General features: G+C 44.9%; 1 protein-coding gene across 1 annotated transcript; it reads right to left on the bottom strand.

Moving 5' to 3' along the window:
- Nucleotides 1–2,169: 2,169 nt before the first annotated feature.
- On the bottom strand, nucleotides 2,170–12,838 carry LOC149304971 (cytosolic 5'-nucleotidase 1A-like). Its single transcript, XM_089479171.1, has 6 exons — nucleotides 12,235–12,838; nucleotides 6,120–6,287; nucleotides 5,205–5,334; nucleotides 4,804–4,926; nucleotides 4,088–4,272; nucleotides 2,170–3,752 (listed from the first exon to the last, which is right to left on the bottom strand). The coding sequence occupies exons 1-6, from the start codon at nucleotides 12,403–12,405 to the stop codon at nucleotides 3,387–3,389; spliced, it is 1,143 nt and encodes a 380-aa protein (XP_089335297.1). The 5' UTR covers nucleotides 12,406–12,838; the 3' UTR covers nucleotides 2,170–3,386.
- Nucleotides 12,839–16,352: the final 3,514 nt, after the last annotated feature.

The raw sequence follows: 16,352 nt of genomic DNA, 5'->3' as shown, positions 1-16,352 counted from the left end.
CTATAGTCCCCAAAATTGCACAGCGCTGAGGCACGGCAGTTAAGGCGGTGTCAAACTGGATTATTTCTGCTGTGCGGATGGAGGTCCAGCGTCCAAATGACTCAAATGTGGGTGTGTAAAATAAAAAAGTTCTTAACCATTTAAACACTTTGCTCTAGGGCTGCAGCCGCACTGCAGAACTAATCCGGATTGATGCGACTTTAACTGCCATGGCTCAGTGCTATACAATTCTAGGTCCAGTTAAAGTGATACCAGACTGGATTATTTCTGCAGCCTAGATGTGTACCTGAGCCATAACCTGTACTTTGAATAAACCATAGCAGGGTCCTGGCTAGAGCTGGACCTTCAAGTCCAGTGGTGTCCTGAGTCTGGATAGGCATTAATGTTCAGGAGAATTGCACAAAGGTCTCCCTTGTTCTTCAGAAAGAAATGGAAAGAGTCTCTGCAGCAGCGGTGAGGGAAAGAGGGTGCATTTGGGAAGCGCATATCAGTTTTCTAGTTTTGGAAGAGCAGCTGTTTCCTTATAGGCTCCTATTGGTCATAAACCTTCCCTGTTGCTCCACTGAGTGACAAAGGCATGGGTCAAGTTGACTATAAATAGCGGGCAGAGATGTCAGAAGAATGAAATGTGTCCAGAGATGGGCAGCCTTGTTGCAAAAGTGTCACGCTGGCATGCACACACTGCAGAAATCCCATCTATGGAGACTGGCAACTCCCAAATCAGTGGCAGGTGGTGAATCTACAACAGGTTTTAATCCAAACTTTTAAAGCTGTGATCCAGGGGGCAGCATCATTCCCAGATGCTGCTGCAAGCAACTGAGCAGACCCCTGGAAGCCTGGTGGGTCCAAAATTTGCCAAATGACCCTGGAGCATGCTGCCCACCACTGATTTAATGCCTCTGGTGGTGCAAATTTCATCCTATACCTTTGAAGAACATAGCTCAAAGTACAAAGAAAGCATCTCCCTGGATTGTTTCAAAGTGTCTGGACTGGAGGCAATTTCTGATTATGCAGAATGTTACTCTCAGTTGCTGCTGGGAGCAAAGAGGTGGGACACACTGAGGATGTGATGGGTCCAAAATTGGCCAGCTGACCCCTGGAGCATGCCCACCACTGGTTTATTGGCTTGCCATAGGAGATCTGTAGCTGCATGCTTATGGGGACAATCTCTCAGATGGTGCAACAGCCCAAAGCACTCCTGAATTTTCTCTCTCCATCCCATCGGACTGCCTGACCACATCCATTCTTGCCATAATCCTGGGGAGCTACACCACCAGAGGAGTGTTAGGCTCCATTGTATTTGGGGAGGTTCTCAGTTTAAGGATGCCATGTGCTTTTTCTCAGAAACAGGGACCGTAATCTGAGTGGGGCTTCCAAATCGGACAGAGCTAAAAATAAGCCAGCGCTTGAGTCGCATTCAAATATGCAAGTGGAAATGGGAGTGGGCTCTCCCCAGCAAACGCTGTAGGGATGAGGAGACCGGGGCAGGCTGAAAGATGGCATCAGCAGGGACAGAAAGCGGAAGCTTTTGTTGGTTTTGGGCTTCTTTAAGCACATTCAAAAAAACGAAACCATAACCACACATCACATATATTGCTTGGACATCCCAACCGGGTGTTTTAACTTCTGCAAAACCACAGATTCACTATAGGACTGATGCAGAATCCTCTGGCTGCCCTTGTGTTCTATTCTTGCGTGGCTCCCTATCACTCTTCAAGTTTCTAGTCCTTATGCTTAAGGACACATCAGCTTGCTCCCAACATACTCATATAGTGAAAGTTCTCAAAACAGAAAAGCAGTGAGTCGTAACAGAGAAGGAGAGAGAGAGTTTATTACAGAGAAAACATCCATAAAAGTGACAGGTGACCATTAAAATGCTGTTTTCTTCATAAGCGAACACAAGTGGCGGCTGGTGAAAGGCTGGAATTAAAAGGTTCCACTTTTTATACTGATGACATGTATCATCTGCCTGTTTTCAAAGGAAATGGTGTACAGATATATGTGGGAAGGGTGAATTATTTGATCTAATCCACAACCCTTCAAAGCAGATTATCCTAGGAGACAAGAGTGCATTATCCATGGTCCTTATGAGATTTAAGGCCTAATATGGATGATTTGAACCCAAGACTTCTTAAACCAGATCCAACGCAGAGATATATATATATATATATATATATATATTAAAACCAACATGCAGCCCATGCTCTCTCTGCCTGCTCTTTCACTCTCTTTCCTTATTGGGAAAGGATTAAACAACCCATTCCACACAGCAGTTTTATCCTGTAGTTAAAACTGTATTTTTATCTCATCCTAAACATTTCTTGACCTCCACTGTTCTGACTCTGGAGTCATTTACAAACAAAGCTGGTTTGTATTTTAGTCAATGTTTTGTTGTATATGTTGGTGTATAATTTTAAACTGGGAAGGGAGAGAAGGGATAGAATCCAGATTCAGAAATGAGTGCCAAGAAATGTTCTGAACAAAGTAAAACTCAAGGGAAATGTATCCCTCTTTGCATATTTAATTGGCTTGTGGGAGCCATAAAAAAAATGAGAAGGGATTGTATGGAGTTCGGAGCCAAACTCTTTGACCCTTCTCAATCCTCCTCTTTCTGATAGTGCAAGTTTTGGGTAAATTTGGGGTTAACTGGAAACTCACCAATCCAGGAAAAGCAGAGTCTGAAATTTTCTTCCAAAGCTTCTAGGCTTTGGGGATGTTCATGTTCTTCTCCTTCTCCTTTTGGGAATCTTGGGTTTCATGCTACACTTTTCTTGGGGTTGCTTTCTGAGAAATCTAGTTCCAGACATGCCTGCAAGCATTGGCTGCATGATTTTTCAACCTTACCTCTGCTTTCATAACTTTAGAGACTGACCCTTTCTCTGAAAAACTAAATTATTTCCATAGTGCTTTAAATTTGCACCATTCGTGGCAAACTCTGTGCGATGTCCTCAGTGGAAGCATGAAATGCACACAGATTTCACCCACTGAAGGTCAAGTGAAAATATTCAGGACGTCACGGACATTCAAGAGCAAAGAGATCAGGTGTTCCTCAGCCATAAAGTGCTGATAATGGATAGCAGGACTGAAACCAAGGACCACAAAGAGATAGAAGCTAGAAGTGACCTGGATGGAGGAGTGGTGGACCCAGATGTACACCATTGGCCCTCAAATGGAAGGAAGGACATTTCCACAAAGTGGAACATCTACAGCCAGTAAGGTGGCCTCTTCTTCCAGGCTACTCACTCAAACCAGACATCTGCCTTTCTAGCACCTTTGGTTCTAGTTATCCCAGAAGACGGGTTGAACTTTCTAACCAGCAAGAGGAAGACCTTGGTGGCTTCCACCTCCCAAATGCTGGCCTAAGCCCAGTCCTTTGCTCTTTGGCCCTACTTGCTGTTTGGAGTCTTCATTCCCTGAGCCACGCGCCTCTGTCTCTGGGCCACCCCATAGGGAACGTGGGCCGCAATGGTGCCCATCTCCTTCGCCCCTTCCACGTGGAACATCTGGTCATCGAAGAAGATGTGCGGGCGGATCTTCTCCAGCAATGGGCCCTTGGGGGCCCCAGCTAAAAAGAGGGCTTCGTCCGTTTCTAGTCCCCAGCTCCGGAGGGTCTTGAGAGCCCGGGCCCCCGAACTGGCAGCGCTGCGGGCCGTGACCAGGTAAGTGCGGATGGGGCACTCCAGGCGCAGGCCTTTGGAGTAGAACTTCTTCTGAAGCTTCCCCAGGGCTTCCAGGAAGCCCTTCAGAGGCCCCTGGAAAGGTAGAAGCAGATGTTGGCATCAAAAAGAGCTCCCTTCTGCAATTCTCCCAAATGTTGTGGGGTTATAGGACTGCACTGGTTCCCCCACAAGACCTTGCAGGGACATGTTCCCTTGGGGAATATATCTAAGTTTTTTGCCTCCAGTCCCACCATCCTTCTAGCAGAGTAGACATAGAGGGCATTGCTACCATGTTTTTGGCCTCTTTTGAGCCATTTTAGGCTCAAGAGAGGCCTTTTTGGCAAGAAGAAGAGACCTGGAACCATGACCCAGTAGGAACAGTCCTCACAGCATCTGGTCCCTGTGTTCCCAGATATTGTCCGCCATACCTGAGCTAGCGGTTTGTTCTCATACGTCTTCTCGTGCTCAAAGAACTTATCAAGGCCGTGAGCTTTCACAATCTGCTCGGACTCGTCCGAGAAAAGGACGGCGTCCCCATCAAAGGCAACGCGCAGCTGTTCTTCGGAGACTTGCACGTCCCGGTTGGGGCTGAAGATGGTGGCCGCAGCAATCCCTTCGGAAAAGAGGGAAGAAGGATATGTTTGTTCAATGTGGAATGGATGCATTCAGTTCAAAATTGAACAGGTGGAGTCCCATTTGTTGTGCCATTGTGAATGCCCATGTACACATAGTTGTGTACCTGGATGCATAGGCACATTTGGTTTGCCATTTGTTGTTGCATGCCTTCAAGTCATTTCTGATTTACGGTGAGCCTAAGGCTTTCTTGGCAAAATTTGTTCAAAGGGGGGTTTGCCATTGCCTTCCCTTATGGTTAGCCATTGGGTTGTACATTTCAGTGTGCATTCAGTTGCACAGTGTTGCCATTGACCACAAGGGTTGTAGAACACACTCAGTTAGTAACTCCACTGCTTAAGGATTTACATTACTTTAGCGTGAGGTCTCAACCATGATTTGCTCATAATGCTACATCAAATGCACATACAATTTCTAAGCTGTTTTCCAAGGGCAAACTTAAGAGCATATCTTTCCATTCAAAAATTATGTCCCACCACAAATGTCAACTGCCAATAGAGTTCTTACTCACCCTCTTCTATGGCTTCAGTCACTTTCTCGTTGTCAGACGAAAGGTAGAGGTTGGTGTGGTACGCTTTGAGGTAGTTGATGGGGCTGTTTCCACCTGTCATGCAAAACCTCTCAATAAACAGATCTGGAAGAGAGAAGAAGACAGACTCATAGTGTTATGAGTAGGAATGAAAGATCCTGGGGAAACTCAGGCCATCCCTTATTCCTACAACTGTAGACTAATGCATAAGAGTATGGACTCACTGAAGTTTGGATATATTGCCTCCACTGACTTGGGAGCCATCACCAATAACTGAAGAAAACTGAGATAGGTTTGCAGTTTGCAAATGGGGAGGTGACCAGGAACCTGGCAGCTCTTTGGCCACTTTTGGTCAAGAGCACCAACTCCTGGGGGCTACTCACTGTAGTAATTGATGCTGTTGATCAAGCGGACGCCCACTTGAGCGTGGTTGTTGGTCATCAAGACGATATCAAAGAGCTCCTCACTGTCCGGATAGAGCTCTCTCAGCTGCATGTTGACCGCTTCCAGGGCCTACAGAATGGAACGCGGCCGGACAGTTTGGCCACAAAGACACAAAGCTGGTTAAAGGATGAGAACCACTTGACGGTCAATGCTCTGCACTACTCTGCTTTGCTAACAATATTGAGCCTGCTTGAATTTCAGAATATGCTCTGCTGTCTGCATTTTCCTCTTTGTAATTATTATGCTTTTAAGTGCTGTCAGTTTTATCAATAATTGATTTTTGGGGGTATAGTGCAATTTTTAAAAGCTGCATTTTTGTTAACTTTTCTAAGCTACCTTTTGTTCCAGATGTTGAAATAGATGGGAGGAAGAGGAGGAAAGGAAGAGGATGGAGTAGTCAAAGATGGGCAAGGCCAGCTCCCTCTTTGCATGCTGTGCACCCCAATTTCCCTCCCATTTTACACTATTCCCCTTCCATTTTAACCAACACACTGGTGTGGTTGCCCAGAAAGGACTGCCCTGTGTAAACCCCTTCCAGAAATGCCAACTCCAATTTTATTTTTTCACATTTAGCATATGGGAACCAATTTTTCCTTGCTTGGCATGAATATGTAGGCAGAAAAGAGAGGCACAGATGATTCACAGACCCCTTGCAAATTTTCACCCCTGTCGCTTATTTGAAGAGGCGATGGAGCAACTTTGTTTTTGCACTGACACCTGCGAGAAACACATAGCAGTGGCTAAGCTGCGCCAAAGGGTTTGCAAGATATCGCTGACGACTGTGGCCCTTCCTGGTATCCCAGGAAATGAGCCTTATGCCTGGAGCTGAACGAAACATCAGAAAAGGGGCAGACCTTGACAAATGGGAAGGCGGCTCCGGGAAGGAAAGGCTCATTCTCGTGATCCAGCTGGTATTTCACGTAGGCCTCCACACCTTGCTCGCTGTAGATCTTTTGCTCTTCCTCCATACGGAAAAGTGCCCGGGAGGACACTGCAATTGTGATGGCGTTTTGCGGCTTTGGCTGCAAGACACAGCAACAAGGAGAAAGAGAAGGGAACGACAGTAACACAGATTATTTTTTGCCAGCCATAGCGCACAGTCGCTTAGGGAAACTTCCAATGGGGAAAGATGCCCATCAACAGGGGTCCCTGTCACAATTACTCCTCACTTTGGAGATCACTTGCAAAAGGGGAATGGACTCCCATCAACTGCAGCAGCTGCTTTCTTTTAAGTAGGGAATATGGAGCTTCCAGGGTCCCTTGTGTCCCCTAAACTAGAGAACATGAATACGAAACAGTCACGAATGCATAACTCTAGGCTATGCATTTGTAACTCTCCAACAGGAGTCCCTGGCCTGATATTTTCAGATCTGTACCCACTTTCAAATTTTATTTGCTGATTTAACCTTGGCCTATATAAACCTTGCTACAGAACATGGCCACTTCAGGAACATTGGAAGTTGCCACTGGCCATGCCAGTGGTCCATCTGTCTCAGGACAAAATGACCAAAGCATGCATTTTTAAGAACCTAATACAAAAGCTGGGAATATGGTCATCATCAGGATGATAGGATGCTTGGAAAGAGGAATTTCTTAATTTCCCCATCTCCTGATGACTGACCTTAAGAAAATCCTTGCTGGGAAGGGGCTGTCTCATGCCAACACCTTTGTCGATGCAAATGCCAGTTTCAGAAGGAAGGCATTTCCTTAATGGCCTCCTTCACACCACAAGGCTGTTTCCCACCAGATGTAATTTGCATTTTAAAACTTGCTACCATAGCCTTTGTGAAACCTTTTCTACTAAAACAAACCTCCAAGCTTTTGGGGGAACAAGCCAGTTAAGAACCATCTTGGCAGAACCTGATCAGATGGCCAAACTGATGAAAAGTTCAGCCTGGGATGACTTGCAGGACTTTGGCAATATCAGAGATAAGCCAAAAGGTTATCCAAATTGCCAGCTCAGATTAGAAGTTAAGCAGCAAATAACACAATCTCTCCTGGTTCTGAAAAGGCAAGATATGAAACACAATAATTGTGGCCATTAATCATTCCAGATGGTGAGCTATTAACTAGTTGGGGGACTCCCCTACTAAACATTATTTTAAAATATGGGAGCCATAAGTTACTAATTAATGGCTTAACGACATGGGAGCTTTAAGTTACTAATTAGCTAAAATATTATTTTAATAGTTCTTGAGAAGGTGCCACATGGTTAAGTTTATTATTTGGTTTTAGAGCTGTCATGTGAAGGCTCTTTCTGTGCCCCTTTTACCTTCAGGCACAAAGGGCATGGCATCGTCAATGGTGGCACCAAGGTCATAAAATGCCCTTTCTTTGGCCTTTAGAGTCTTATTTCACCAGCCTTTGGGATTGTTTTTAGATTTGCCTTTGCTTCTATGGATGGGAGAATTCGGAGACATCGCCATTTTAATCTGGAATATTAGTTTGCAAAGTGATCTTGCAGCATCTTTGAGGCTGTGCAAAAGAAGTTTCCGCGTGAGCTTCCATAGACTTTTACTTTCTCAGATGCATTGATCTCCATGTATCTGAGATCTACTTGGTCTAGTTCTTCTCCGTGCATCTGAGGAAATAGGCCAAGTTTCCGCAAGCTTATGCTACCACTTCTTTTGCACAGTTTGTCTCAAAGGTGCTACAAGATCCCTTTGCGTACTTCTATGGATGATAATGGCCATAATGTTATTGTTCTGTGCCTTCGTTTCCCACTTATGGAGACCACCCTAAGACGACCCTACAGAAACATCCAAAATCCACAAAACAATCATACCCTTATTGAGCCAACCAAAATGCATAACATATATGTTGCAAGCTTTCAGAGCTCCACTGGCTTCTTCATCAAGCAAAAGTGTTGAAAATCATAAAGGAAGAGGGAAAAACTTGACAAGGTCACAGGCCTGCATTTTGTCAAGAAGCCAGTGGAACGTGGAAAACTCGCAATATGTATGCTATGCATTTTGGTTGTCCTGATAAAGGTATCATTCTTTTGTGGCTTTTAGATGTTATTGTACTTTGCTACATGGCCAACATGGCTACCACTAGAAAGCGTCTGTAGAAGTGTGCAAAGGGATCTTTGAGATTATCTGTGCAAGTTGTAACTGTGCAACTGTGCAAAAGAAGTTGTGCATAAGCTCCTGCAAACTGAGGAAGTAGATATTATTGTTGCCCCATGAGCAAATATAAAGTAACCTGAAGCCCAGTCAGTGCAACAAGAGGCATCATATTGTTTTTTGACCCAGGTGGCAAAATAGCTTTGGCCAGACCTGGCTGCAAAGGATGGCATCCATGGTTTTGGTCTAGATTTTACAGGAACTATCCAATGTACTGAATCTATTTAGGAGGACAGAATACATCATTTTGGCTAAAACTCATAGCAGGTTGGTTGCCCTCCTGACATGGAAGCCGCCAGCTGCCTCTGACTCCTGCTCTGCTGTTTTCAGCTTTGCTTTCCCCTTCCCTCCAATTCTTAGCGCTTGATTTTATTAAACGTATCTGCTTTTGCAAAGCTCTAAGCTGCCTTGGGGGCTCTTGTAGCTCTTAAAAAATTAATCCGTTTTGCTGTCTCGGGCTAATGAATGAGACTCTCAATTGGCAGTGATGAATAACAGCTAAAACACTGACCAGCGCATGTTGCTAGGAGCATGGATTCCCAAATGCCTTTTTGGTGATCTTGGTTTTGTGCTAGAAAGCCCCTTTCACTGTCAGGGGTCTCTTTGGTGTTTTATGCAGGGTTCTTTCTGGTCTTTCCTAAGGCATCAACCATTCAAATACTAGCTGGGCCTGTCACTTCCCACCTTCCAAAATCCTATGAGAATTAGTGTTAAAAGGTGGTAGAATGGTTATATAGCATTTCTAGGATGCTGTCTTGTACTGACCTGCATTGGCAACTCCCACTGGCAGCAATACATCTCTGGGACTGAAAGAGTATGTACAAAAAGGATCTAGGGGTCTTAGTAGACCATAAACTAAACATAAGCCAACAGTGGAACGATCAATCAGAAGTATGCTGAATGATCAATCACTAAAAAAAGTATTGATTAAAAATATTGATTCAGTGATTATTGTTCAGCCTTCCCAGGAATAATTAAAGGCAGCCTGCAATCTGGTCTGTGTGCATTCGCTTGGCGTAAAGGGCACTTCTAACAAGGCAAGGTGCTTTTAGGGGCCTGAATGACAATAGATGGGGAAAGCAATTTGCCCTCTTCGTGCAAGTACCTGCAAGGAGGCAAAATTACAGTAATAACAACTGCCTTTCAATGTTGAGCCATCCCCATATAAAAGCAATTCTAGGGTCCCATTTCTTTAGCCAGCCTTCTGCACCATCTTTTTTGCTTTTGCTTTTCTTCTCTTTGTTTATCTGGTTGGGAATGTGCCATGCTCTCCTCCTGTCATATTCCTGCTGAACTTAATCCCTCCAGGGAGGGAAGGAAGGAAGAAGAGGAGAACCACAGGGAAGAACCTGACCTAGATTTTCCCTCCTGTCCTCCAAATCAAAATAGATGGACGGATGGCTTCTGTTTCCTTCTGCGGGCTTCTCTTTGCTGCTGCTGCTGCCAGCCTGCCAGGGGCTGCTTTCTCCTAGACCCAGACATTGCGTTGGCATTTCCCATGACCTTGCACAACCTTGGCTGTTGCAAAGAGGAGGAACAGGGCTTGCTTGGTGGAGAACATCATCTCACGATCCTTGCAACAGATGAAGGTTGCTGAAGGTTGGCTGCGAGGTGCATGGTCTCTCATGCCAACCCTGGGAAGGTTTCTATGCTTTTTGTGGAGAGTGGCAGCCCTCTGCAAAGAAAGCTGAGTGGAAACTAATATTGCTCCTTTGCCTTCATGAAGGAACAAGATTTGAGCTTTATTACTGCTATTAAATGGGGGAATTCCCATCATTCCAGCAGATGCTATGTGCCCATTTTTCTTAACCAACATCTGGCTTTTTTTTTTCCTGGCCTCTGAAAAGCCGATTTGTTCTGATTTATTCCATGTTATTGTTGTTGTGTGCCTTCTGGTCTTTTCTGACTTAGGCGATTCTAACGGTGAATATTGTATTGTTTTTTAAGCATGTTTTATGTTTTTAATTCCACACTGTTTAATTGTATTTTAAGGGGTGGGTGGGTTGAGGGTTTGGACTGTATATTTTAACTTTGTAAGCTGCCCCGATTACTTTTTGTAGAGAGGCGGAATATAAATAAATTTTATTATTATTATTATTATTATTATTATTTATCATCAATGGATGATAGGATACCATTTTCCAGGTAATGCCTGACCAAAGCAGAAGAGAGTGGCACTAATACCTCTCTTGATATGGGCACCATATTCCTATTGATGTGGTCCAGAACTGCATTAGCATTTTTTGCTGCCGCATTTCAGTATCAGAGAGATATTGCCGCCAGCCAGCTCCTTCTTCTGAAACAGAGCCCACGACGCCTGGTGTTTGTCGTCATTCTCTCACCCAAGGACTAACCAGGGCTGACCCTGCTTAGCTTCCAAGCTCAGGTGGGATCTGATGCTTTCAGCATAGAAGCTCTGAAATAAAAGGTATTGCCTATCCCAGCAGCCTCATTCTGCTTCATGGAAGGGCCAGCTCAGCACTGGGAAATCTTCCCCGGAATATTAATTTTTAAACTTCCTGCAGCGGAAAGCTGAAATGGCTGCCCCTTTGGAAAGGTGCTTTCCTCATTTAATAGTAATGGCAAGTAAAGGCAGCAGCCACTCATCTCCAATGATATTTTGAAATGTCAGGGCAATGAAGAGCCCCATTAACAACCTGGAGCAGGTGCCCATCCATGCCAGGCCCTGAGAGCTGCGCTGTTTACAGGTGGCTTAGATATGAATCCAGCTGGATACCTGGGCTAAAAATCCCATTGGTGCAATGCAACCGCTTGGCATAGCTGGCAAAAGGAAGCCTTAACAGATGGGACGTGCAAAATGCAGCCAGAAAGACTGTGACCTTGGCACACAGGATAAAGGCATCTTACATTTGTGTTGCTAAATAGCCTCCTTTCTGTCCTCTGGTTTATCTTGTGCCTGCATATATATATATATATATATATATATATATATATTGCTATATTGCAAGCTAAAGAACATCATCTTCCATGGGAAATAACATTCTCTGCTCAGCCCCTGTTGTTGAGATGATGCCAATGTTTGTGCTCAACATACTGAAGCCTGCAACTATCTGCCCATCTGAATTGTTATGAACCAATAATTCTCTGTGTTGGGAATTATTTGGGGGCTGCTACACTGGTTTAGGGATGCCAGAGTAAGTGGTGGCGGCAGGAAAGAAAAGGCCACGGTTGTAGCAGTTGCTGTGCAAGAAATAGGATTTTGCCTGCCTTCCCTTGTTGCCAACCCTGCAGTGTTGCAGCGTGCCAATGGGGTTTTAGTCCAGATATCCATCTGAGTTCCCAGGTCTCAGGGTCTGGTTCTTTTCTTTAGTGCAAAGGAGGAAGGATCTCAGGGTGAGAGCACTGCCTTGAAAAGAAAGTGTACATAAGTGTGTGTGTATCCATAATCTGTTAGTACAATATTTTCCAGAACTACCTGGAAGAGATGCTAAAATTGGGGTAATATATAAGAGCTAGATATACTTGTAGTATAGGCAGCAGAGAAGCACATGTGTATCTCTTTCACATCCTGAAAAGTCTGGGTCCCACCTTAAGCCAGGATCCATTTCTACCTGTGGTTATAGGTAGATCCACCTGTTTTAGGTTTGAAGAGACAGAGCCAAGCAGGAGGATAATTCAACAGGTTCCTCAACTTTACATTTCTATTAAGAAAGATTTTTCCCCCTTTCCTTTTAGGATCTAGCCAGACTGCTATATATTTTATATATGCATGCATATATGCACATCAGCATGTAAGGAAGCAAGCAAAAAAGCAAACTACCCAACTGGACCTGACACAGTGACACCCCAGTAAGGCGGGCAAGGAGAAAGCCATCTCTCTTACCGATTTGGGTTTCTTCTTGGGCGACAGGTTGTCATAGAACGCCTTGGCCTCTTCCCATGCCGCCACCACTGGCTTGGGCTGCCCACCTCCGTTGGTCACTTGGCTGGTGTTGCCCTTGGCCTCTCGGGGGCCAGTCTTGCCTTCTGGGGGTCCCACTCCGTCCGGGTCCATCTTCTCTCTCCGGCAGCCCTTCCAGGGAATGTCAAGGGATTATGGTTCACCTCTTTTGTTGCAGCCGGATTCTTGCAATGGTGGACTGGGTGACGCTGGTGTCCCTGTGACAGAAACAGCCACCAGAATCCTTCCTTGGATGCAGCTCAGGAGAGGATGAGTAATGGATGCAGCAAATACAGTGTGTGTATGTGTGTGCGTGTTTGTGTGCAAGAAAGGAACCTTGTGCATGGATTTGTGTGTCTGTCACTCAGAGGGAAAGCTCTTTATAAGGGATCCCAGGAACCCCTTGGGCATCATGCAAGTGACCAAATGGACGGAGCCGGCTGTGCATTTAACCTCCTCTGGCCTGGAGCGGCTGCAGGCAGCAGAGAGCTGTTTTCTTCTTGGCCCTGATGGCAGCATGCATTCAGGATCCCAAGGTGAACCAAGACTGAAATTTCTAAATAGAAAACAGGCAAAGAGATGTGCTAGTCTGCCACTCAGCGTTCAAAGAGAATTTTGTGGTCCCTTTAAGGCATCCTGATTTGTTTCGGCAGAAGCTTTGTTGGACCCCTGCCCATTCCTTCCAGCTGTGTGTGTTTGTGTGTGTGTCTATGTGCAAACAGAAGTGCATTTCAGTTAGAAGGCTTTTCTTGCTGTGTTTCTCTCTCTCCCTTTCCCCTCTCTTGAACTGAAAACTCAGCTTACATTGTAAATATGGTAAGAGGTTTATAACATTTACTATGGGGGAAAATGGATAGTATAACAGAATTGTGGAGTTGGAAGGCACCTTAAAGGCCATCTGGCTCACTTCAGGAAGATTTGTTGAAGCGTCAGTCCTTATTGTGGTTATACACCTTGGGCAGCCCTTTTGAAAGTTTGGAATAGAACCCAGAGTGGAGTTACTGCTCCCGCAGACATGCTCTTTCAGGGTAAACATTGTCTGTGGCTTTGCATTTGCTACATGGCTATTTCACTGATGCCTCACACAAACACACAAACATCCTGGGGTCACACCATTGGGGTCTATACAGCCCTGTGTGCTGTGGGGATCCTTTTCCTACCTGGCCACAATAAAACTCCACAACTCCTGGTACTATTAACTGTAAGAAAAGAGCTCACCAGACTACAAAACTGGTCTTGGAATAATTGTATTTGAAATTCCCATTTGGTCCTGGAAAATTCCTATTGGGATCCTGGAATAATTCTATTTGGAATTTCCTTTGGTCCTGGAAAATTCCTATTGGGATCCTGGAATAATGCTATTTGAAATTCCCATTTGGATCCTGGAATAATACTATTTGGAATTCCTATTTGGATCCCTGTCTCCTTGGAAGTGGGACACTTTGGGATGCAAATCGCCAACCTCCCCCTCCCCAAGAAAAAAAAACCCTCATGGAGGTCCTGATTCACTCCACGCCGGAGACTGAGGGAGAGCGGATAATTCTCTGCAAATGCCTGATAAATAATCCTTGGAGAAGGATATTTGATTATGCAACTCGGTTTATGATATCAAAAGGCAGTTGATTTTCATGGCTAAGAGACACTCATCGGGATGAAAGGACCATCAGATGCTTTTTGCTGCAATTAATGCCTCTTTCGGATGTGCTCACATGCCTGGCCATGTGGATGGCTACCTGGCAGAACCTTTTCTCCTCCAACTCATGCAAATTGTGTGTGTGTGTGTGTGTGTGTGTGTGTGTGTGTGTGTGTGTATATATTCTCTCACTGGTATTTTTGTAGCCCCATTGAACCAATGGTTGAATGGTGGGGCTGAACACATACGAAAATCCCACAGATTCGTTGGGTCTGTTTAAGTAGGTTTAACAATCAGGTTTAGAAAATACCAAATATTCTCTCAGAAGGGTTATTGCTGCTTCTAGGATCTGATGTAGCCTCTCTAGTGTCATAAGGAGGATGTCTTGCTTACTGCCTTTGGGCATCTGTGGGGTTTTTCTTTTTCTTGCTTGCCCTTAATTTTCTTTCCTTTCCTTTTTTTGTTTAAATCTTACTACATGTTGGAATTCGTGATGGCTTTTGTGCGAAGCTTGACAGCAACACTTTTCCGCACCAGGGCTGTCAAGATTCCCAATTCCGACTCTTTATCTCCCACTCTCTTCTAAATGTCACGAAATGAGATGCTTGACAAGAAAGCAAAGTGGAACGCATGACGAAAATGCAACAACAATAGCATGGTGCATTTTGCCCATGTATTACATACATTGCAACCATCTTGATTTGGGGGGGGGGGCAGTCCTAATGAATCCTCTGCCATCCCATTTTTCTGGCTGCTTTTAAAACATCCCAGTTTTGCTCTCCTTTGTCCTCAAGCTTATGTCCAATGCTGCAAAATTAGTCCAAAGAGCAACAGGAGTTTGCAATCAATTGATTCGAAAGAGACTGTTCCCAGTCTGCTTAGCAAAAGCAAACTGCTGAAGCCTTTCCTAGCTCTTCCTTTATGAATAACTTTTGCCATTTTGACCACACTCTGATGTTGTTTGGCCAGTTTTCATCTGGGAAATTTTGGAGAGCATGTTATGGACATCCCTTGGCATTAGCCACATGCTTCCATGGGGCGGCGGAGTGCGGGAATGAGAGGCAGGTTTGCAAAAATATGTCCTCTCTGGTCATGATGGATGAATTTGAGCAGTTAGGCGCAAGCTAAAATGGTTCCCAGGCTGAAGGTTGTTGTATTGTCCCTGCGAAGAGAAACAAAACAGTGGAGACACCATTGCAAAATAAATTGCTTTGCATTCCAGCCACCAAAGTGCAATTAAAAACAACACAATGGTTGTACAATGCACTTGTACAATCAGCTGGGCATCACTGCTCTATAAAAGGTCCACCAGCCAAGAGCAACTACCTTGAGGCTTTGTAACTGACCTTTTTGTGGTTTTCTGGTGCCTCCTAGTGGCCTTCAGGAGCCATGATGCTCTTGTTCAAAGCATCACTCTCTCCAGAATCTTGTTGGTTGGACTGCAGAACCCATCAGCCTGCTAGCTAAGAGGGGGATGCTGGGAATTGTGGTCCAACGCCATCCAGAAGGCCACAGGAGCCTCTCCTGTTATGTTACTCTGAAGTTGCCCGCCAACCCAAAACGAAAAAGAAAACATTCATATTTGTGGCTATATTTTACTAAAAGTGCTACATCTGGTCCATTTGCAAAGAGGAGGAAAGTCACCTTGAAGCAGAGTTGGGAATGGTGTGTCCCTCCAGATGTCGCTGGGACTATATATCCCACCAGCCCCCAGCCAATGGCAAAGGACACTGGGAGTCCCACAGTCCAAAATTATCTGCAGGGGCACATGATTTCCCAATTTAACCACTGTCAGAATCACAAAGTGCTCATATTGAGTCACATCATCGTGCTCATGTCCACTACTTCCATCACTAGGAATTAGATAAGATCTTCGCATGTAAAGATAGATAATTACTGTATATTCCAAACTCAGAGTCATTGACGCTGTAGCATTTCTGTTTTTTATATACACGGATGTGAAAACTGAATAGTACAGAGAGCTGGCGGAAGAGTTTTGCCTTGTATTTGGTGCTGGAAGAGCTCCCATGGGCCACCCAAAAGACAAATAGATGGGTCCAGGAGCAAATCCAGCTTGAACTCTCCCTAGAAGGCAAAATATCTGGACTTTGAACACATCATGTGGATGCTGAGTCTGGGATCCTGTTCTTGATACAATTGGAAGGTCCGGTGGTCCAACCCCTGCCATGCAGGAATACACAACTAAAGCATCCCTCCAAAACAAACCCATCCAACTTCTGCTAAAAGATCTCCAAAGAAGGAGAGCCCAGCACTTTCTAAGGGAATTCTATTCCGTTGGCTCCCCTCTGTGTGCTGCAGTGACAAAAACAAACTAGGCCCAAACAGAGGCGCCAACGTTTAGCACTGTTTGAGAAGCTTGACCTCAACAGTAGCTCACAAACAGCAGAGTGCAGAAGCACAATCCAGC

This window comes from Sceloporus occidentalis, unplaced genomic scaffold (genome assembly GCF_023333645.1).
Source record: "Sceloporus occidentalis isolate IW3139 unplaced genomic scaffold, rSceOcc1.0.p SCAF_13, whole genome shotgun sequence".
Taxonomy (NCBI): Eukaryota; Metazoa; Chordata; class Lepidosauria; order Squamata; family Phrynosomatidae; genus Sceloporus; species Sceloporus occidentalis.
This window is presented reverse-complemented; position numbering and strand designations above follow the sequence as displayed.